The sequence below is a fragment of the Chaetodon trifascialis genome, chromosome 24 (genome assembly GCF_039877785.1).
Source record: "Chaetodon trifascialis isolate fChaTrf1 chromosome 24, fChaTrf1.hap1, whole genome shotgun sequence".
NCBI classification, from domain to species: domain Eukaryota; kingdom Metazoa; phylum Chordata; class Actinopteri; order Chaetodontiformes; family Chaetodontidae; genus Chaetodon; species Chaetodon trifascialis.
In genome coordinates this window covers 8,223,010-8,239,165 of record NC_092079.1, presented here as the reverse complement: position 1 = coordinate 8,239,165, position 16,156 = coordinate 8,223,010, and the positions used below count along the sequence as shown (strand labels likewise).

The window sequence follows — 16,156 nt, the reverse complement described above, 5'->3', positions numbered from 1 at the left end:
GAGGGGAGGGGCAGGCAAAGGAAAAGGGTCCATAAAGCATATGGGGGAGAAGCAAACTGAAAAGGATTCTGGGTAGGGGGTAAGGAATACATGCAAGTGACTAAGGCCTGCTATAAAAGCTTACAGAAAGGGGCTTATTCTCTTGGTCCAGTTAGATGAAATTGTCTATGCAAACAATATAAGCGCTATAAATGCCACAAGTCTAAATTTTGGAGTTGCAGGCGAGTTTTGTCACTTTCGGACGAAGTGAGGGGTGCAGCAATGGAAGCGGTGCCTAGGGAAGGGTCTGATCGGGGCAGTATATTCATCTTACTGCTAATATTATTGACTGTTATTGATTATTGATCATGTGTATCTACCGATGTTTCTTTTTTTCGCCCTCCTGGACCTCTCACCTGCACTGCCGTACTCTGCAAGAGAAAAGAGGCGGGGCACAAGTTGATTGACATCAGGCCAGCACAGACATGTACGCTGTGTCAGAAAGGAAGTGGCACCCCACCTCCAGAAGGAGGTGAACTCAAGACGCACGCACGCACAGATTACCAGGCATAAAAGTAACACACAAACACACACACACCAAAAAACTAAACAAGGTGCCCTGTTCACTTTCAGAGTTAAAGCACTCATCGGTTCAGTAACTTGCCAATTGCACAGTATTGTAGTTAGCGTGTATTAAACACTCTCAGTGCAAAACTGAATTGGCATGTACAATGTGTCTCAATGCTCAGCAATAAAGCCACTGATTGAGCAGAGATGTAATGGGCAAAGCTTTGGATTGGCAAGTGTACAGAATGGATGAGTGAGTAAGGAAGGTAGGATTCAGCTCATTGAGGTGGATGAAGAAAAAGAGGGAAGATGGAAGCAGGAGGCGGACGACAAAAAAGGACGCGGACAAGCGCAGACAAGTGGAAGGAGGAAGGGGAAAAACAGATATATCAACAGAGATAGCGCTGGAATGCAAAGTCGAAGTGCGGGGTGAGACAGCGGTGGTGCAATTCAGCTTTGTCGACCACATTAGAACCTGATTCGTTGTTGAAAAATTTTTATTTTATGCTACGGTAAAGTCAGCGTGCTAACCTCCTCACATTGACAATGCCAACGTGCTGCTTTGCAGGTGTGATGTTATCATGTTCATCATGTTAGCCAGTTTTGTTTAGCCTGTTAACATTTGCTAATTAACACAGAGTACGGCTGAGGGTGATGGGAATGTTGTTAGTTTTGCAGGTATTTGGTTATGAATAAAGCAGTGCAATAATTAGCATCTAACACACTAAACTAAAGACGATGAGCATGCTAACATTATACCTGTAAAGCAGGCATGCTGACTTCTGTGTTCATCTCAAAGCACTGCTGTGCCTAAATCCACCCTCACTGATTTTGGAGACCAAACGATTAATCAACTCCATTAAAAAAAAAATTAATCATTAATGAGAAATAACGATTAGCTGCAGCCCGACTGTACAGAATATTGAGTTTTTGCATCAGCATTCGAAACCAATGCCAGTCAAACCCTGCTGCACCCTATTTGTGCATTTGCTATCAGCGCATGTGCATATTTTTTGTGTGTCAAGAGCTTCATCTGGCCCCACTCACACACACACCACATACTTACTGTCAGTAATGGGCTCCATACAGAAGCCCAGCAGTGCATGCAGGAAGTCCACAATGTTATTGAGAGAGTCTTTGTTGACGTACTCGCGCATTGTCTGTCGAAACTGCACCTTGTCCAGCTTGTAAAGGCTGGTCAGGCAGTTCTGGGCCTGAAAGGGAACAATTGGAGCAGCATATGGGAGAAAAAACACGTTGTTTGCTTGGAAATATTTCTGTGAGGCAATGTTACGGAAGCTGGCCTGCTTTGTTTAAGAAATAAATCAGGAAGCATTAAAGTGGCTTTCTTTGCAGGATGTGCTATTTTCTCCACTTTCATTGATTCTATGAAAGGCATCAGTTGTCCAGAGAGCGTTTTATTTCTCCTATACAACTAATAATAATAATTGATCTGCACTGAAATAGAACTGCGGCTGCTTCTCCCTGAAGTTAGAAACTCTCTTGCAGGATTCATTTCAATTTCATGAAACTTTTATCCCATTAAAGGAGCAATACGGTTAATAATTCATAGAAAACGAATAAATGCCATGCATCATAAACTGTGCTGATTTGTGGAAAACTGCACGCATGCACAGAGGAAGGTCGGTTAAGGCAGAGATGAGAGTCTGACCTGCATCCTGAGGCGATCTCCAGACAGTCCACGGTGTCCCTCGCCACAGCCGTAGGCACAGCCCAGCGACTTGACTATCTTTATCAGCATGGTGAGAGCCAGGCGGTGGGTGCTGAAGCCGGAGCCCTCTTCCTGTTCAACACACAAAAATGGGCACACAGGAGTTTCACGCAAGTTTCTAACTGCTCCTTTCCACTTCCATAAATACAGTAAAAACACACCTTTTTATCATTATCCTTGTTATTCTTCACATCATCCTTGCTCCCCTGCCCACTTCCTCCACCGCTTCCTCCTCCTCCTCCACCTCCGCCTCCATCTCCCCCTCCACCTGCTCCTGCCCCTGGCACTGCCCCGCCTCCCTGGGCGCCTCCACCAAGGCCCTGCCCGGCCGGGTCTTTGGCTCGGGCCTCCTGGTTCTCCTTGTTGTCGGGCTTGGACAGTTTCTTGCCCATGCCGGGCACCACGCCCAGCTGCAGCAGGCAGTCGATGATGTTGAGGGCCACGTCGCAGATCCTGGAGCTGATGTCATGGCTGAGGACGGCATAGAGAGCCCGCAAGACGGCCTGAAAGACAAGAGGGAAGGAAGATAGGTGAGAATTTGTTTGGAGCCATCACAAGTTCCCAGAACCCAAAGCAATGTCCAACTGTGCAATGCTGAAATGCATCAAATTGAAAATAACATGCAAGAAACTATGAGGAGAAAAAAAAGAACTGGGAGGAATTCATGAGTTTGCAATAATTTGGATCATTATTGCATCAATCTGCAAAAGAAAACATCAAACTCCCACTGTTTCCCACTGATTCCCACTGGTTTTGTTGTTTTCATAAAGCAGAAGAAGCCCAATACCTTCCATTAACTGTCTCTGCCCACAGGGATCATTTACAGTACCAACACTCACAGTTAGGTCCAGCATGCCGTTCTTCAGCACAAAGTTATTGGTCCCCTCGATGTTCTCCCCTTCCTCCAGACAGGAATAGTTGATGCAGGAGTCGGTGAAGCTGCGCGGCAGGTTGGCGCAGGCCAGCGGCTCCACGGGGATCTCGGGGACAGTGACGGGGTTACAGAGTTTCTTCATGTGCTCGGTGAAGAAGTCGGCGTAGCCAACATTGAAGGACGCCACCGTGGTGTTGAACGCCGCCATGGTGATGGTGGAAATCTGAGAGCGAACTGTGGGTGGCAGAGGGAGGCGGTGAGAGCAAAGTCCTTGCTAAGGAAAGGACACTCAATGCACAAAATTAAAGAAACCCTTAATTAATTGTGAGGGGTGTGTGTTAATTTAAAGGTTGAGGCACTTTAAGGCTTACATTTTAGTTCAGGTTTGACATTATTTCACCAGCTAAAAAACGGAAGTGCTGCTCTAATTCTGATGCCGTGTGGAGCAGAGTCTAAAACCAGCTCTGTTATTTGTATGGAAATTTGCATCGTCACACCAATATTCGTTACATAATCGTGTCCCATATCTGCTCCGCTCTGCAGGCGTTGGTGGAGCCAGCAGCGTTGTTGTAGCTGGTGGTTTGAAGTTTTCATTTGTGTATTTGTTCTGATTTTTCTCTTGCCACTGTGTGCTGAATTTGCTCTCTCCTTGGATCACGGCTTGCTCACAGCTGGTCATGGTCTTGAGGTAATTTCACCTGCGCTCCGGACCGCCGCCCCACCTTCTCCTTACCCTCTTTGACGGTGTTGTCGCTGTGGCTGTTGGAGTGGTCAGGCATGTCTCTGAGCAGAGAATGGTGGGAGTGAGAGTGTTTGGCGCTCAGGCTGTCGGCGTCTGCAGCTGTGTCGGTGCTGCCTCTCCGTGTGAATTTGCCTGGAAAGTGAGGCAACGGAGTTGATTTGAAGCAGCAGCTAAGATAAGTGGATACATAACATTATCGTGAAAGGGGGCAGTGAGTTCACGGAACAGCAATAACTCTGGATAATAATAATATAAAATGTCTTTGTGCCTTGAGCAAATTTTAATCACACTTCTCAGTGAGAGCTACTAAGGAATACCAATGTTAATGAACTGACCTAATTCACTAGCTGACAGCCAGATCCAGACAGAATCCTCTGACTCACCAAATGGGTGCTTAGGGGAGAGGAAGCAAGAATGCGAACTGGTGACACGCAATCCCTTCTTGTTATGAACAAGAAGAACCTACCCATGATGGTGGCCTGCCAGCCTCCGCGGTCCAGAGTCCGCCGATCGTCGCCCAGGCCGGAGAAGCTTCCGAAGGAAAAGGTGCTGCGGGTAGGCGAGACGTCCAGGTGGTCCTCGTGGAGCAGGAAGGGAACCCCCATGCGGCGCTGGCGCTTCTTCCCCGTGTGATGGAAGGGGATGGAACCCTTTCTCTCGCGGTCCTCACGCCGGTTCTTAAACTGAAGCAGAAAGTAAACACGCTCTAAACAAACACACTTGAATCAATGCCAGAAATCAGCTCTGGTCTTGGCTAATAGTTTATACTCCAAGTCTTTTGATCTGCACAGTGGAACTCGCCAGAGAAGCCTCTGTGCTCTCTTCTCTTCGTCTTGGCCAGCGAACTCTGGCTCCAGCCATAAAATCTATCACTCCATAACTCCTAAAGTTAGACTCAGTAATATTGTCATATATCTGGAATGGCAAACAGTCACATGGCCTAGCTGCAAGGAGCAAAACATGACGGGCAAAACAATTTTAAAACTGATCAAAGATAAAATTAGCACGTTAGCATGGACAAGGGCTCATCTGGATGTGTGTCTCTGACCTTCTTGAAGATATTCATGCCCAGGTCAGAGGCGAGGTCGGGAACTGCCTGACGACGGAGGTTGGTCAGAGAAACCTTTGCAAATGTCTCTGTGCTCAGAGATTTTCCCTCTTCGTTGCACTTCAGACTCATATCCTGCAAAGTACAACGGAGGATACAGATAAGGCAACAGCAGCAAGGACATCCCAACACGATTCCCTTCCTCATCCTCCTGTCATTACCTGAGTCTTGTGGGTGTTGACCAGTGACGGCGTGGCAGCCACCATGGAGCTGCTGCGTGGGCGCGGCAGAGGCGTGACCAAGGGTTCTGGGACACGTTCGGGTCTCTCCTCCAGGATCTGCCTCAGGCGCTGCAGGTAGTACATCAAGGCCCAGTGCACGCCCTCCTCCGTCCAGTGTGGCTGCAGCAGGCAGCGCAGCACTGCCACGTCGAAGTAAGTAGCATAGCGCGCTCGTTGGGCCAGGGAGGTTGGCAGACCGGCAGGGGCTGATGTCCTTGAAGACATAAGTCAGCGGAAAAGGAACAAGGAACCAGCTGATTGTCTGCACATCTATGGTTTTGATGATGCTTTTTAACTTTTCCATCCACATACATTTGCCTACCTGCATTGAATCTTTGTACCTGGTTTTGAGTGTATTCGGGGTATAAGTATATGTATAATGTTTTATAACCATCAAACCAAGCATATACACAAAACTGGAGAGAAAAACAACTGAAATGAGGGGTGAAGAGTGGCAGCAATTAGTGGAAGGGCAGTGAAGAGGTACTGAAAGGAAGTGACAGTGACATTACACAAATGTGACAACTGAGAATCAGTAATAAAATTAAGGATCATGACAAAAATGTGAGTCTTTCTAATACTGTCACAGAACTAACAACATACAAAACAATTACAGTATGTTACAGTGTTTCCTGTTATCAGTCTGTCATCAACTCCCGCCACACTGCTTCATTAATGATGCATCAAAGGAGGATGGTAAACAAGGGCAGAGCCCCCCCTCAGCATCGTTGGGAGATGAGCGGGGAGAGAGGGAGCCTAAGCCTACGTGAGTCCACTATAAATAAGCTGGAATGAAGGTCAGCGGGCGGTGAGCTGCAGAGCATATAGAGCGCTGTGGAGAAACATATTGATACCATGAGAGGGAGAGAGGGAGAGCCAGGGGAAGGCATTTAATCTTGGCTGTTGTAATAAATGGGGCAGGAAGAGATGGTCGATATATACATGAATCACTTTGAGAGCGAACAGCAGAGGGAGGCTGTATCATGTTTCACTGTCTCGCCAACACACTGCCTGCCACTGTTGTGTCAGGTTGCCACGGAGACCGAGTGACGACAGCCGCCCCAGCCCCCTGACTCCATGCGGTAGGAGAGCTGCAGCAGCCAGCGGTTGCCATGGAAACTGCCTCAGCATCAGCAGTGCTGGGGATGCGGCGCCACAGGATGAGCAGGCTGCATTAATCACAGGAGCTGATGACGGATGTTGTTTTAGCCGGGCATCGCGGTGCTGAGGTGTGACAACAAGAGCGTGAGACTCAAATGTAACCTCTGACAGGCGCCTCTGAGTTGATGGAGAAAAAGATTTGGATTCAGAGGCTATTTTCATTCCATCGTTGGACGGAAATGTTCCGGTACAGCCCCACCCCTGCCTGGATCCATACAGCAGCAATCCAACAACTTGAAATCTTGACTTAAATTCCTTCTTACGCTCAAATCCCCTCCAATGTCGAAATTCTCTCCTGCTCTAAGACTACTTTGCATTCAACTCACTTTCCTCCATCCTGGCCAGCATTTCACACACACACACACACACACACACACACACACACACACACACACACACGACAGCTTCTAATTCCCACCACCAACTCTTAACGAAAGCAATTAATCTGTCATTGTCGAGCGTGTGGTGTGAAACAAAAGGGATATATCGCTCCCGTCCTGCATTACCACGTGACTGCTCTAAAACCCTTTGGTGTATGAGGATATAACTAGCTTGGGGGAGGGGGATTTGGGCTTATTTTGATTTGCAGTCAGTTGCTGGCTGTCAGAGGGATCAAGAAAAGCATTGGAGTGACTTGTTTGGTTGTTGAAACGGGTACAGATGAGCAATAGATGGCTAATCAACCTCTCTGTGCCTCACTCCCTCAGCCCACTGGTTGGGTGATTCAGTGTGATGACAGACCAGGCATGACTGACTTAAAAACAGAAGACACCCACATAAGATGTGCAGAATGCAAATGTTTGGCCTCAGTTTATCTGGGGACTCTCTTCTGAGCACAGTGCGTCATATTCGTTTCACCAGAATCAAACCAGGAATCACACATCACAAACACTGGAGCTACTCGATGTCTGAATATCATTTCTATTCATGGGATTTCTGATTTTCGATAACCAGAACTCTCTGGAGCCAAACCAGACTCAACATAGTGAGTTACCATTTCCTGCCAACCGAACCAAAACCTGTCTGTGCCAAAGTGAGCACAGATTGAGCTTTAGTCTGGCAGGAAAGACCAAACAATGCCAGGCTTGCCGTGGGCAGACCAAATCAAGCCAGGCCACATCATGCCAGGCCAGGGACACTGCCAGCATCAGACATGTAGCACATTACTTCAGCATAATTACCCTGGTTTTGTCAGCAAATGTCAGATGGGTTTAATGCTCAAGCAAGACAGGGCTCTATATCTGTGTGTGTGTGTGCTGACTGAGGAGACGCTTAGAGCAACACATTACACAGGGGAAGGAGGAGCTATTCATATACGCTAGCTCTCACTAGCTAGTGGAGCGAGCCGTGCTGTGCAGTGTGCTCGACAGACGCTGCCGCAGGGATAAATGTTTAGCCATCAACAGGATGATGGCACCAGCCCTGTGTCAGCACAGGTCACTGATAAATCACGGCACTTCTGTACTGCTCCGACCCACAGCCGGCTTCTTGGCTACATCATGGAATAACGATTTATCTGTGAAAGCTTTTGTAGCAGCAGTGGAGTCATATATTGATCTTTATGAAAACAAGGCCTGCCAATGTACGTGTCTCATACCTGTGTTATAAAGAGATGTTCATTTTCATGTAGATTACATTTTTTTTTTTTTTTATACCTGATATCTTTAATGCAGCAACAATTCTGAGAAACACAAGGCACATTACAGCAAAGAATGCAGAAATGTTCATTATGCTAAGCTGGAGTTTTGCTTCCAGCTGTGCTACATCGCTATTCTTGGAAGTATATTGTATTCTGTTTTTCTGTGTCCATAGAATTATGTAACATTGCTTCCTCCTGTTGCTCTGGCTGAGATTTATCGGATTTTTCCCTTATAAAATTATTTTGTTGGTGGGGGGGTTTCTATCTGAATTCAAGGCCGAGATAGATGCTCTCCTATTGTGCATAAATTGTAAAGCCTTTGACATAAATTTGGGGTTTAGGGCTGTGTGAGAAGTGAGAAGTGAGAAGTGAGAAGAATGACACCAAACCAGAGAATAGAGTAATAATTAGGTTTGTTGTTCAGACCCAAAAAAATGTATCAAAGATGTGAGCACATGCTTAGAGGGTGAAAAAAGCCTTTGGGATTATCATGTGGCCTTGTTCCATTTAAGCTAGTTATGACACCTCCTCCTGCTTCATAGCAAGCCTGAATGGGCATGACACTTGACAAAACTCCCAAATCAAAAATCAATGACGCGCACATGACTGAGTGCTACCCATCTCACTAGTTCTGGAGCTTAAATTGATTAATGGTGCTCACTTTTTCTTGGAAGGGCCTTTGACCGCTGCGGGTTGCTGGGAGGGGCCACCTTTCTCGACCGAGTTACCGCGGCGACAGCTCTGCTCTCCAGCTGTGGGGGAGGAGGAATCGGACTGGGTGGCTTCGCAAACCACCTGGAAGCCCTGTGGGTGGGAGACGGAGATGGACAGATACAGCACTGGGTGGATAAACAGGCTGACAGACACACAGACAGACCCTGATAATTAAAGGCTCTGAGGTTGGAGTGAGGCTTCTTTCATGACCCGGCTAACCACGCTAATGCTCCCACATGGCTGGCGCTAATGAATATCAGCATCCGGCCTCAGGGGGATGGTTAAAGGGGGAGGGGAAGAAGCTTCTTGTCTGAACATCATTCAATCAACATGGGAGGCAATATTGGACAAGATCTGATCTAAAAACGCTCACTCACCGTGGGACCCGGGTTGCCAGATCCACAGGGGCTACACTGGTTGTTGACTGGGGAGTTTCTCTTTGCTGTTGAGACAGGCGGAGCAGAAACACGTCTTAATTATTAACATAGAAAAATAGGCTGCCTCTTACAAGGGATCTGTATGGCTGGAAGGATTTTTTATTCACCTGTCACAATGTTTCTGACGGGTTTGATGAGTGCAGTGAAGGCAGAAATGTCCGGCTGGCGGTGCTCCCACATTGGCTGCCATATTACCAGACCACTGGCCAATCGGAAGGTCAGGTCCGACTCCTAAAAGAATAAATAAAAAGTGACAGTTTTTGCACATGCAGCCCTCCTTTTCGTATGATGTACTACATGAGTTTTAGGACTTGAAATGGATATTACCATGTCGTTAGATTCTTTCAAAGTGTACTGCTATTATGACATGATCACTTACAAGATACAGTTATTTATTTAGATTGGAAACAGTGCAATCCCAAGAGTATTGTCACCTGATCCTTGTAACTGTTTGTACACACTGATCAATAGCCACAGGGCGACCTCTGGAGTGTTGCGTGTGTGCTTAGGGTTTGATACGGGCCAGTGAACATATGACGAGAATGAAGCTGCTGCTAAAAATGACAAATACATACAGTTTCTCTGGGAAAGTCGTTCTTTGTATTGTACACAACACTAAAACTGTACAATAAGAACGGATAGCATTGATCCTGCATGTTGGTTTTCTCTTCTAAGAGTTTATTTCAAGGCTGCACACGCTTGTGTGACCAGGTACAGACCTTTATCCGATGAATAAGCGGCGCAAACAGGAACACAAACAGCTCCACTGTGGCCATGCTCTTGTGGAACAGCTTGGTCCGAGCGTGCTCATCCTCCTCCAGCAAAGAGCCGCTGTGCTGGGGCCCCGACCCTCCGAGGCCAGAGCCAGAGCAAGAGCCAGGAGCCCCCGGGGATGATCCCTGGTTCCCCACGGGCTGGAGGAAGGCGCTGCTGCTGCTGCCTGCAGACCAGCCGTGGCCTAGGCTGGGCTCGTGGTTGCACTCCTGAGCAGCGTCCAGCAGCATCCAGTGCAGCGTGTGCAGCAGCTTGGTCTCTGCCACGCCCAGCTTGTCCTGGTGGCCTGTTGGAGGTCAGAGGTCAGGGGTTAATGTTGAGTGCTGCTAAGTGAGGTGATGAAGAATGAATGCAGAATGAAGCTCTAATGTTTGTGGTACACGGTACTTTACAACTGAAGTTATGGGTGGGTTATTTAAAAACTGACCATATCTTAGAGAGAAAGAAAATATTAAATCTAATTGAATAATGTCATTTTTTAATGCTGTGAAGACCTATGATTTCCATTATGATCCAACAGCAATAATATCAATCAAAATATCTGAATCCATATCTAATATATTATATATATTAATATTACTACAAGACAAGGCACATTTTTTGTCATTACAAATGCTCTTGTCTCTATATTTGAGTGCTTTAATTAGTCAGAATATGTTAATTCCATGTTAATTTTCAATTTGCCTTCCTGTATAATAATCAAATCAGATAAATGTGAAGTATTTCGCTCTGTTTCCAACATCCACAAATACTGTACTGTAAAGTCAGGCTGTTGTGTGACCCAAAGAACATAAGCTTTGTGTTCTGCTGGATGAGGATAACCTGAATATGGCTGTCAGCTCAATGCCTGCAGCTGTGGTAATGTGTGTCCTGCATGTCCTCACCCAGCTTGTTCCTGTTCGACAGCAGGATGGAGGTGCAGTGGAGAACATGAGGCAGGGCTGCCTGGACGAGCTCCCAGCGGGAGATGCTCTGGATGGCCTCTGACAGGGCCGGTGACAGCCCGTGGAGCTTATTCTCCACCAGGACCCGCTCAAAGGACTGGGGAGGCAGCCAGAGAGATGGAGAAAAGAGACATCAGCCAGGGACTAAAGCCTCTTTCTTTGACTGTCTAAATGTCCCACATGGCCCCAAGCAAGGCAATGCCTGTGGGAGAGACAGTGGCAGCTCTGTTTAGGGCCAAAGGGATCTGGAGAAACGTCATTATGGATATGAGTTTCCAAAGGTCTGGCTCCTGGGCCATCGCAGGAAGCAAGGGGGAAAAACTAATTTGCTAAATGTAAAATCACTATTTGCAGGTGCATTAAGGTAAAAACAGATTAAAGGGAAGAGAGCGATTATTTCCCCTCATCACGCACACGGCATGATGGAAATAACTTACCACACAAGACGCTTCATACTGTTTTCCCAACTTTGGACGCAGAAATGCGCTGAAAAATAGATTAAATATGATAAATGCAGGTTACAATATTACACCTCCCATGTCAAACTGTATTTTTAACAAACTAAACATTAATACATAATGTATAAACATGAACAGGCATCCCACTGCAGGTTATTCACAAACCGCTTTTTATTCTCTTTAGCCCACTTTCTGCGTAAAATCGTTTTACAGGTGTGACATCATGCAATCTGCAGCCGTCTCCATTCACAGTTAAACAGCTTGCACAAAACATGCAGCCCACCTTCCTCCATTTAAAATAAATTTAGTGACCGGTGAAACCGGTGAATTGACACGTTCAGTGGCACGGTTACCCACTCACGGCTTGAATTATAATCACACGCGTATTGAGACGCATATTAGGATAGAAATGAGGGCGCCTTTTCGCGTGTCATGCAGGGACTTTGACACGGCGCCTGTCCATTCCCTGATGCTCCTAATTTCGGCGACGGCAAACACCTGTTATCAATTTCCACGGAAGCACACACTAACCTGGTTTGCCTCCATAGGAAGGTTTGGATGGGGAACGGTATTCCTTTCCCGCACTCCGGCTCGTTGTCGTCCAGGCTTTTCCTCTTCACCATTTTGGCCGGACCTTCCTGCCTGGCCGCCTGTGTGCGACCACCGGGACGCGCGGCGGCGGCGGCGGCGGCGGCTGCTGGCTCTGCCCAGGTGACCAGCGAGCTCCGCTCACGACATGATTGGGTTCGTCCTGCGTAAAATGGCTGCAAGTGTCGGTCGGTCGGCGGCGAAGGAGAGAGAAAGAGAAAGAGAGAGAGAGAGAGAGAGAGAGAGAGAGAGAGAGAGAGAGAGAGAGAGAGAGAGAGAGAGAGGCGGCGGGTGGGTAGGTGGAGAAGGATGGAGCGCTCTGATTTCAGCACCTCCCTTACCGGACAGGGACAGTTGATCGCTAATTTATCGGCGGCGGAGCTTAAAGACGCAGCCTGCCTGCAGCTGGACCAGATGTCTTCCACGTCAACCCTCTGCTTTGTGTATCATGATGGGAAATGGCCCAGAAACTCTCACATGGCCAAAACACAAAGTGCTGCAAACACGCGTTGAATCGCTGGATTGGGTGGTGCGTTCACATGCGGGATAATGGGGCTTTTGGATATCAACAGGTTGTTTAATCACCCAGGTAGACGTGGTCGAGGGCCATGAAGACACAGTAAACAACCAGTTTTTACTGAGGTATGAGTTGTTTGAGGTATACCAATACTACACAGGTAAATGAGCTGCATCTAAAATTAGTGTGCCAGTAATACTGGCATGTACCTCAAATATCAAAAATAAAGCAAATCATGACGCATAATGGCACTCCAGTGATTTCCATAAATGTAGGACTCTCAAGAGAAAAATAAAACAGAAATGTTGAAACTGATGCAGAGGAGGCCGAGATATTTAGAATTTGTTTCTCACAACGCATAATGCAAATGGATAGCATCTTTAATTCACTCCTGCCTCTTAAATGCCAGCATCTTTCTTATGTCCAGTCTGTAAGGCAAGCTTTACATTTTAATCCTCAAACCAAAGCCCATAATACCCAGGCAACATCACGAAGACATCAGCGGGGTTACTTTTAACAAGAAAACTAAGCTTAAAGGTCGAGCGTGTAGGATTCGTGGCGAGGTTGCATCATGCAACCACCTGAATAGAAAGAATGTGAAAGGCCCTCTTTAAAGCCAGTGTTTGATTTGTCCATTCTGGGCTACTGTAGAACTATGGCCTCTGAGGCGGAAGACATGCTCACTTCTGTTGATTCTGGATATTATATTCCCTTCCTGACAATAACCCCTCCTAAATCCTGGAATGAAGCCTTAAGCAGTTACTTTCCAGACAGTTCAAAAAGAAGATGGCACATTAAGTCATTTCCTGTATGACCTGTGTTCACTGACCCGTCCATTTAGGAGACCTAACAGTCCTTTAGTGACGACTGGTTGCAAGGCAGCTGCCGGTCCACCTTCACTAGCTTTGGAGTCAGCTAGCTCAGTTAACACAGTGAATAAAAAGTAGCCTGAAGCACAAAAACAGAAGACAATAGAGTGAACCAGTTTCCATTTTCTTTATTTCTGTTGTCGTCATCCTGTAGGAGCATTTGTCATCAGTACGTCTCAAACATCGGAAAAGTGTGCACACATCTACATGGTCTTTTAAATACACTTACACAGGCAAAAGGGGGGCTGGGGGGGAGGGAGGCAAGAGCATAGGAAGCACAGAAAAACACTGGAGGGGCAACTGACATCAGGAGGAGGAGGGCAGAGGAATTCCACAATGGTGAGCAGAGAATATGCTAGAACAGTTTTGTTTTTTATTCTTTTTCTTTATGAATCCTAACGGCTGCAAGTTGAGGGTTACTCCCCTTCTTCATTTCTGCTTTCACTTCCTGTGAAGTGACCGCTTCAGTCGCGCGAACGGGCCGTGCAGCTGCTCTGTCAATGGAATGTTTTCTTATAAAGCTTCGTACTTTCCACTTTTCAGACAATCTCTGGGCCCGCGGCCCACTCAAACGCATCGTACGACCCAGTCTCTGCAAGAGAAAGGTCACAGGGGCACGAGGGGCTTTGACATATACACCATGGCCGTTTACACTCAGACTGTAAAGTTTACTTCCTCCCGGTAGATCTAATTTATTTATCACGTATTTGCCATGCCAGCATAACAGCATTGTTGCAGCCTAATAAAACTACAGAACTAATGTAAAACCAAACAAAAAAGAGCAGCCCACTGGTTTGCAAACAAAGAAAAATAAAATCTATTGGAAAGCTAGCCTTTAAGCGCTTGACTCGACACAACTGCAATGGTTATCCACATTTAAGTGCTAATAAGCCAGTGCAGCCACAGGGAACGTACAAAACTGGAGCAACTTCCACTACAGTGACATATATATATAAAAAAAAAAGAAAACAGAACACAATCTGTCCAACGATTCAGCACATATCAGGAAATCATAACATGGAAACCAACCAACCAACGAAGAAAAAAAGTCATGTCGTTCGACTTGAAAAAAGTCAGTTTTTAGCAGACATGCTCGCCAGCCATACGCGTTTCTGAAAGTTAAGTCTCTCACACGGTTGTATCTTTAAAGACTAGCGCCTAGTATCTAGTAGTTACATCTTGCATTCAGTACCATATAAATTCTGAATGGACATTATGCATGAGTTTTGTCTTTATCCCCATACAAGTGGAATGTGATGCTTTTTCACGCTAAAAATTGCTGTACAATCATAAAACCGTCAATGCCTTCTCAGACGAGCAGATCCATTCAAACCTTAGTATTCGGCCTATCTAAGACACAAACAGAAAAGTCCATGTTTGAGTGAATGGAAATGAATGGGAAAACAGAGAGTGACTGGGCGTGAGTGAAGCATAACCTTAGAATTCAGTTTTTAAAATCCAGCTGGAAGGGGGTCATTGACGGACGAGGCGTTCAATCAGCTACAACTGCAGAACCTGTAGTGTGTGGGGGTCATGTCGCGGTGAAGGACCTTGGGAGAACACTGGATGAGTGAATGAGAGTGATGGGAAAAGGAGTGGTGGATTTTTTGAGCGGAGGCAGCCCACTCATAAGCCCTGCTTGGCCAGGGCAGCGGTGACATCCTGGGCCAGGGTGGAGAGCTGGGGCGACTCCAGGACGTTGACGCTGCCGGCGGAGGACAGGCGAGGGGAGGTGCCCCCCGTCTCGATGCCAGGGGAGTGGGTGACGACGATTTCTGCGCCGTGATCCACCCGAGCTTTGGCTGATTCCCGGAAGGTCAGCTTGTGGCTCTCGATCTGGCGAAGAGAGATTGAAGTTCATGGGTGTTTATTTTTACAGAAACTGGCAGCGGCAGAGTGTAGATGTGCCTCTTTTTACCATGATGTTCCCCCCTCCAGGAGTGTGGCTGGCGTTGCTCAGGGAGCCGACCTTGGCGTGGGCCTTGTCTTTAAAGTCCAGCTTCACATTCTCAATACGCACGTTACCTCCCCCTGGGAACAGGACAGCAAGGAGGAGAAGAAAAGCGTCAGATCCGCGGGGCATCACCTGCCTGCAGGGCAGCGCTGCTCCTAAGCAACAAGCTCAGAGCAAAGAATGCCACTGCAGTGCTCGCAAAGGACATAAAACAACAGCTTTATCTATGCACCATCCTCCCTGCGCATCAGTCAAGATGATGAATCTTCATGTTTTTATATATGTATATATTTTTCTATGATTTCCAATGTGGACGTCCACTGCACAGCCTCTGTCATCTGTTGTTACGCTGCAGTTTGAGTCCAAAATAAGGTGAACTACACTGAATAAAGAATACAGGAGAATCGGTTGAATTGTTTTCGATTATTTCATTATAATCCATAGAGATAAATCTGACGAGGAGGTAAAATAAAGGATAAACAACTAGCTTAAGAAAAGCATCCTTGTCCGGTGTCAATGTGCAGCCGCAGCTCTGGTTGTACAGCACCTGGTCTGTGGTGGATGTTGGACATGGAGCCACATTTGGAGGTGATGTGGCTCAAGTCGATCTTCTTGGACTGGATTTGGATCTATGGGTAGCAGCACATAATAACACGCGGTGGTGAAAAAGAGACTTTCGAGAAGTTATAAATGAGCCATGAGGCGACACAACATGAATCTGCGGACAGAGGCGCTGACGCCGGCTCCCTGAAGAGAGGTGAGCACGAAAGCAAGCAGTGACAGCACAGACACCAAGCAAACAGAACGGGCGCGACGTGAGGCTACAGGGAGCAGCTGCTTCAATTAAACTTTATTGTCCGTGGGTAATATGAATTAAT

At 46.8% G+C, this 16,156-nt stretch overlaps 2 protein-coding genes across 27 annotated transcripts in view; both read right to left on the bottom strand.

Annotated features, from left to right (window-relative positions):
* LOC139352114 (protein unc-80 homolog) overlaps positions 1 to 12,116 on the bottom strand; it is a 37,160-nt gene extending 25,044 nt beyond the window's left edge. For 10 of the 14 annotated variants that reach the window (XM_070994188.1, XM_070994191.1, XM_070994196.1 and 7 more), the window contains exons 1-16: positions 11,882 to 12,116; positions 11,330 to 11,378; positions 10,833 to 10,989; positions 9,894 to 10,234; positions 9,282 to 9,405; positions 9,115 to 9,179; positions 8,685 to 8,827; positions 5,164 to 5,437; positions 4,943 to 5,077; positions 4,361 to 4,577; positions 3,886 to 4,026; positions 3,118 to 3,386; positions 2,440 to 2,781; positions 2,219 to 2,350; positions 1,613 to 1,760; positions 360 to 410 (exon numbers count right to left, since the gene is read on the bottom strand). In XM_070994188.1, the coding sequence (XP_070850289.1) occupies positions 360 to 410; positions 1,613 to 1,760; positions 2,219 to 2,350; positions 2,440 to 2,781; positions 3,118 to 3,386; positions 3,886 to 4,026; positions 4,361 to 4,577; positions 4,943 to 5,077; positions 5,164 to 5,437; positions 8,685 to 8,827; positions 9,115 to 9,179; positions 9,282 to 9,405; positions 9,894 to 10,234; positions 10,833 to 10,989; positions 11,330 to 11,378; positions 11,882 to 11,973 (2,680 nt within the window). In that variant the 5' untranslated portion in view covers positions 11,974 to 12,116. The remainder of the gene's footprint in view (positions 1 to 359; positions 411 to 1,612; positions 1,761 to 2,218; positions 2,351 to 2,439; positions 2,782 to 3,117; positions 3,387 to 3,885; positions 4,027 to 4,360; positions 4,578 to 4,942; positions 5,078 to 5,163; positions 5,438 to 8,684; positions 8,828 to 9,114; positions 9,180 to 9,281; positions 9,406 to 9,893; positions 10,235 to 10,832; positions 10,990 to 11,329; positions 11,379 to 11,881) is intronic. The other 4 variants (XM_070994195.1, XM_070994203.1, XM_070994200.1 and 1 more) reach the window with 1 other exon arrangement.
* A 1,320-nt stretch (positions 12,117 to 13,436) lies between these two features.
* The window catches only part of LOC139351974 (microtubule-associated protein 2-like), a 31,089-nt gene continuing 28,369 nt past the window's right edge, over positions 13,437 to 16,156 (bottom strand). For all 13 annotated transcript variants that reach the window (XM_070993911.1, XM_070993910.1, XM_070993909.1 and 10 more), the window contains 3 exons: positions 15,826 to 15,907; positions 15,243 to 15,355; positions 13,437 to 15,160 (listed from right to left, as the gene is read on the bottom strand). In XM_070993911.1, coding sequence (XP_070850012.1) covers positions 14,951 to 15,160; positions 15,243 to 15,355; positions 15,826 to 15,907 — 405 coding nt within the window. In that variant the 3' untranslated portion in view covers positions 13,437 to 14,950. The remainder of the gene's footprint in view (positions 15,161 to 15,242; positions 15,356 to 15,825; positions 15,908 to 16,156) is intronic.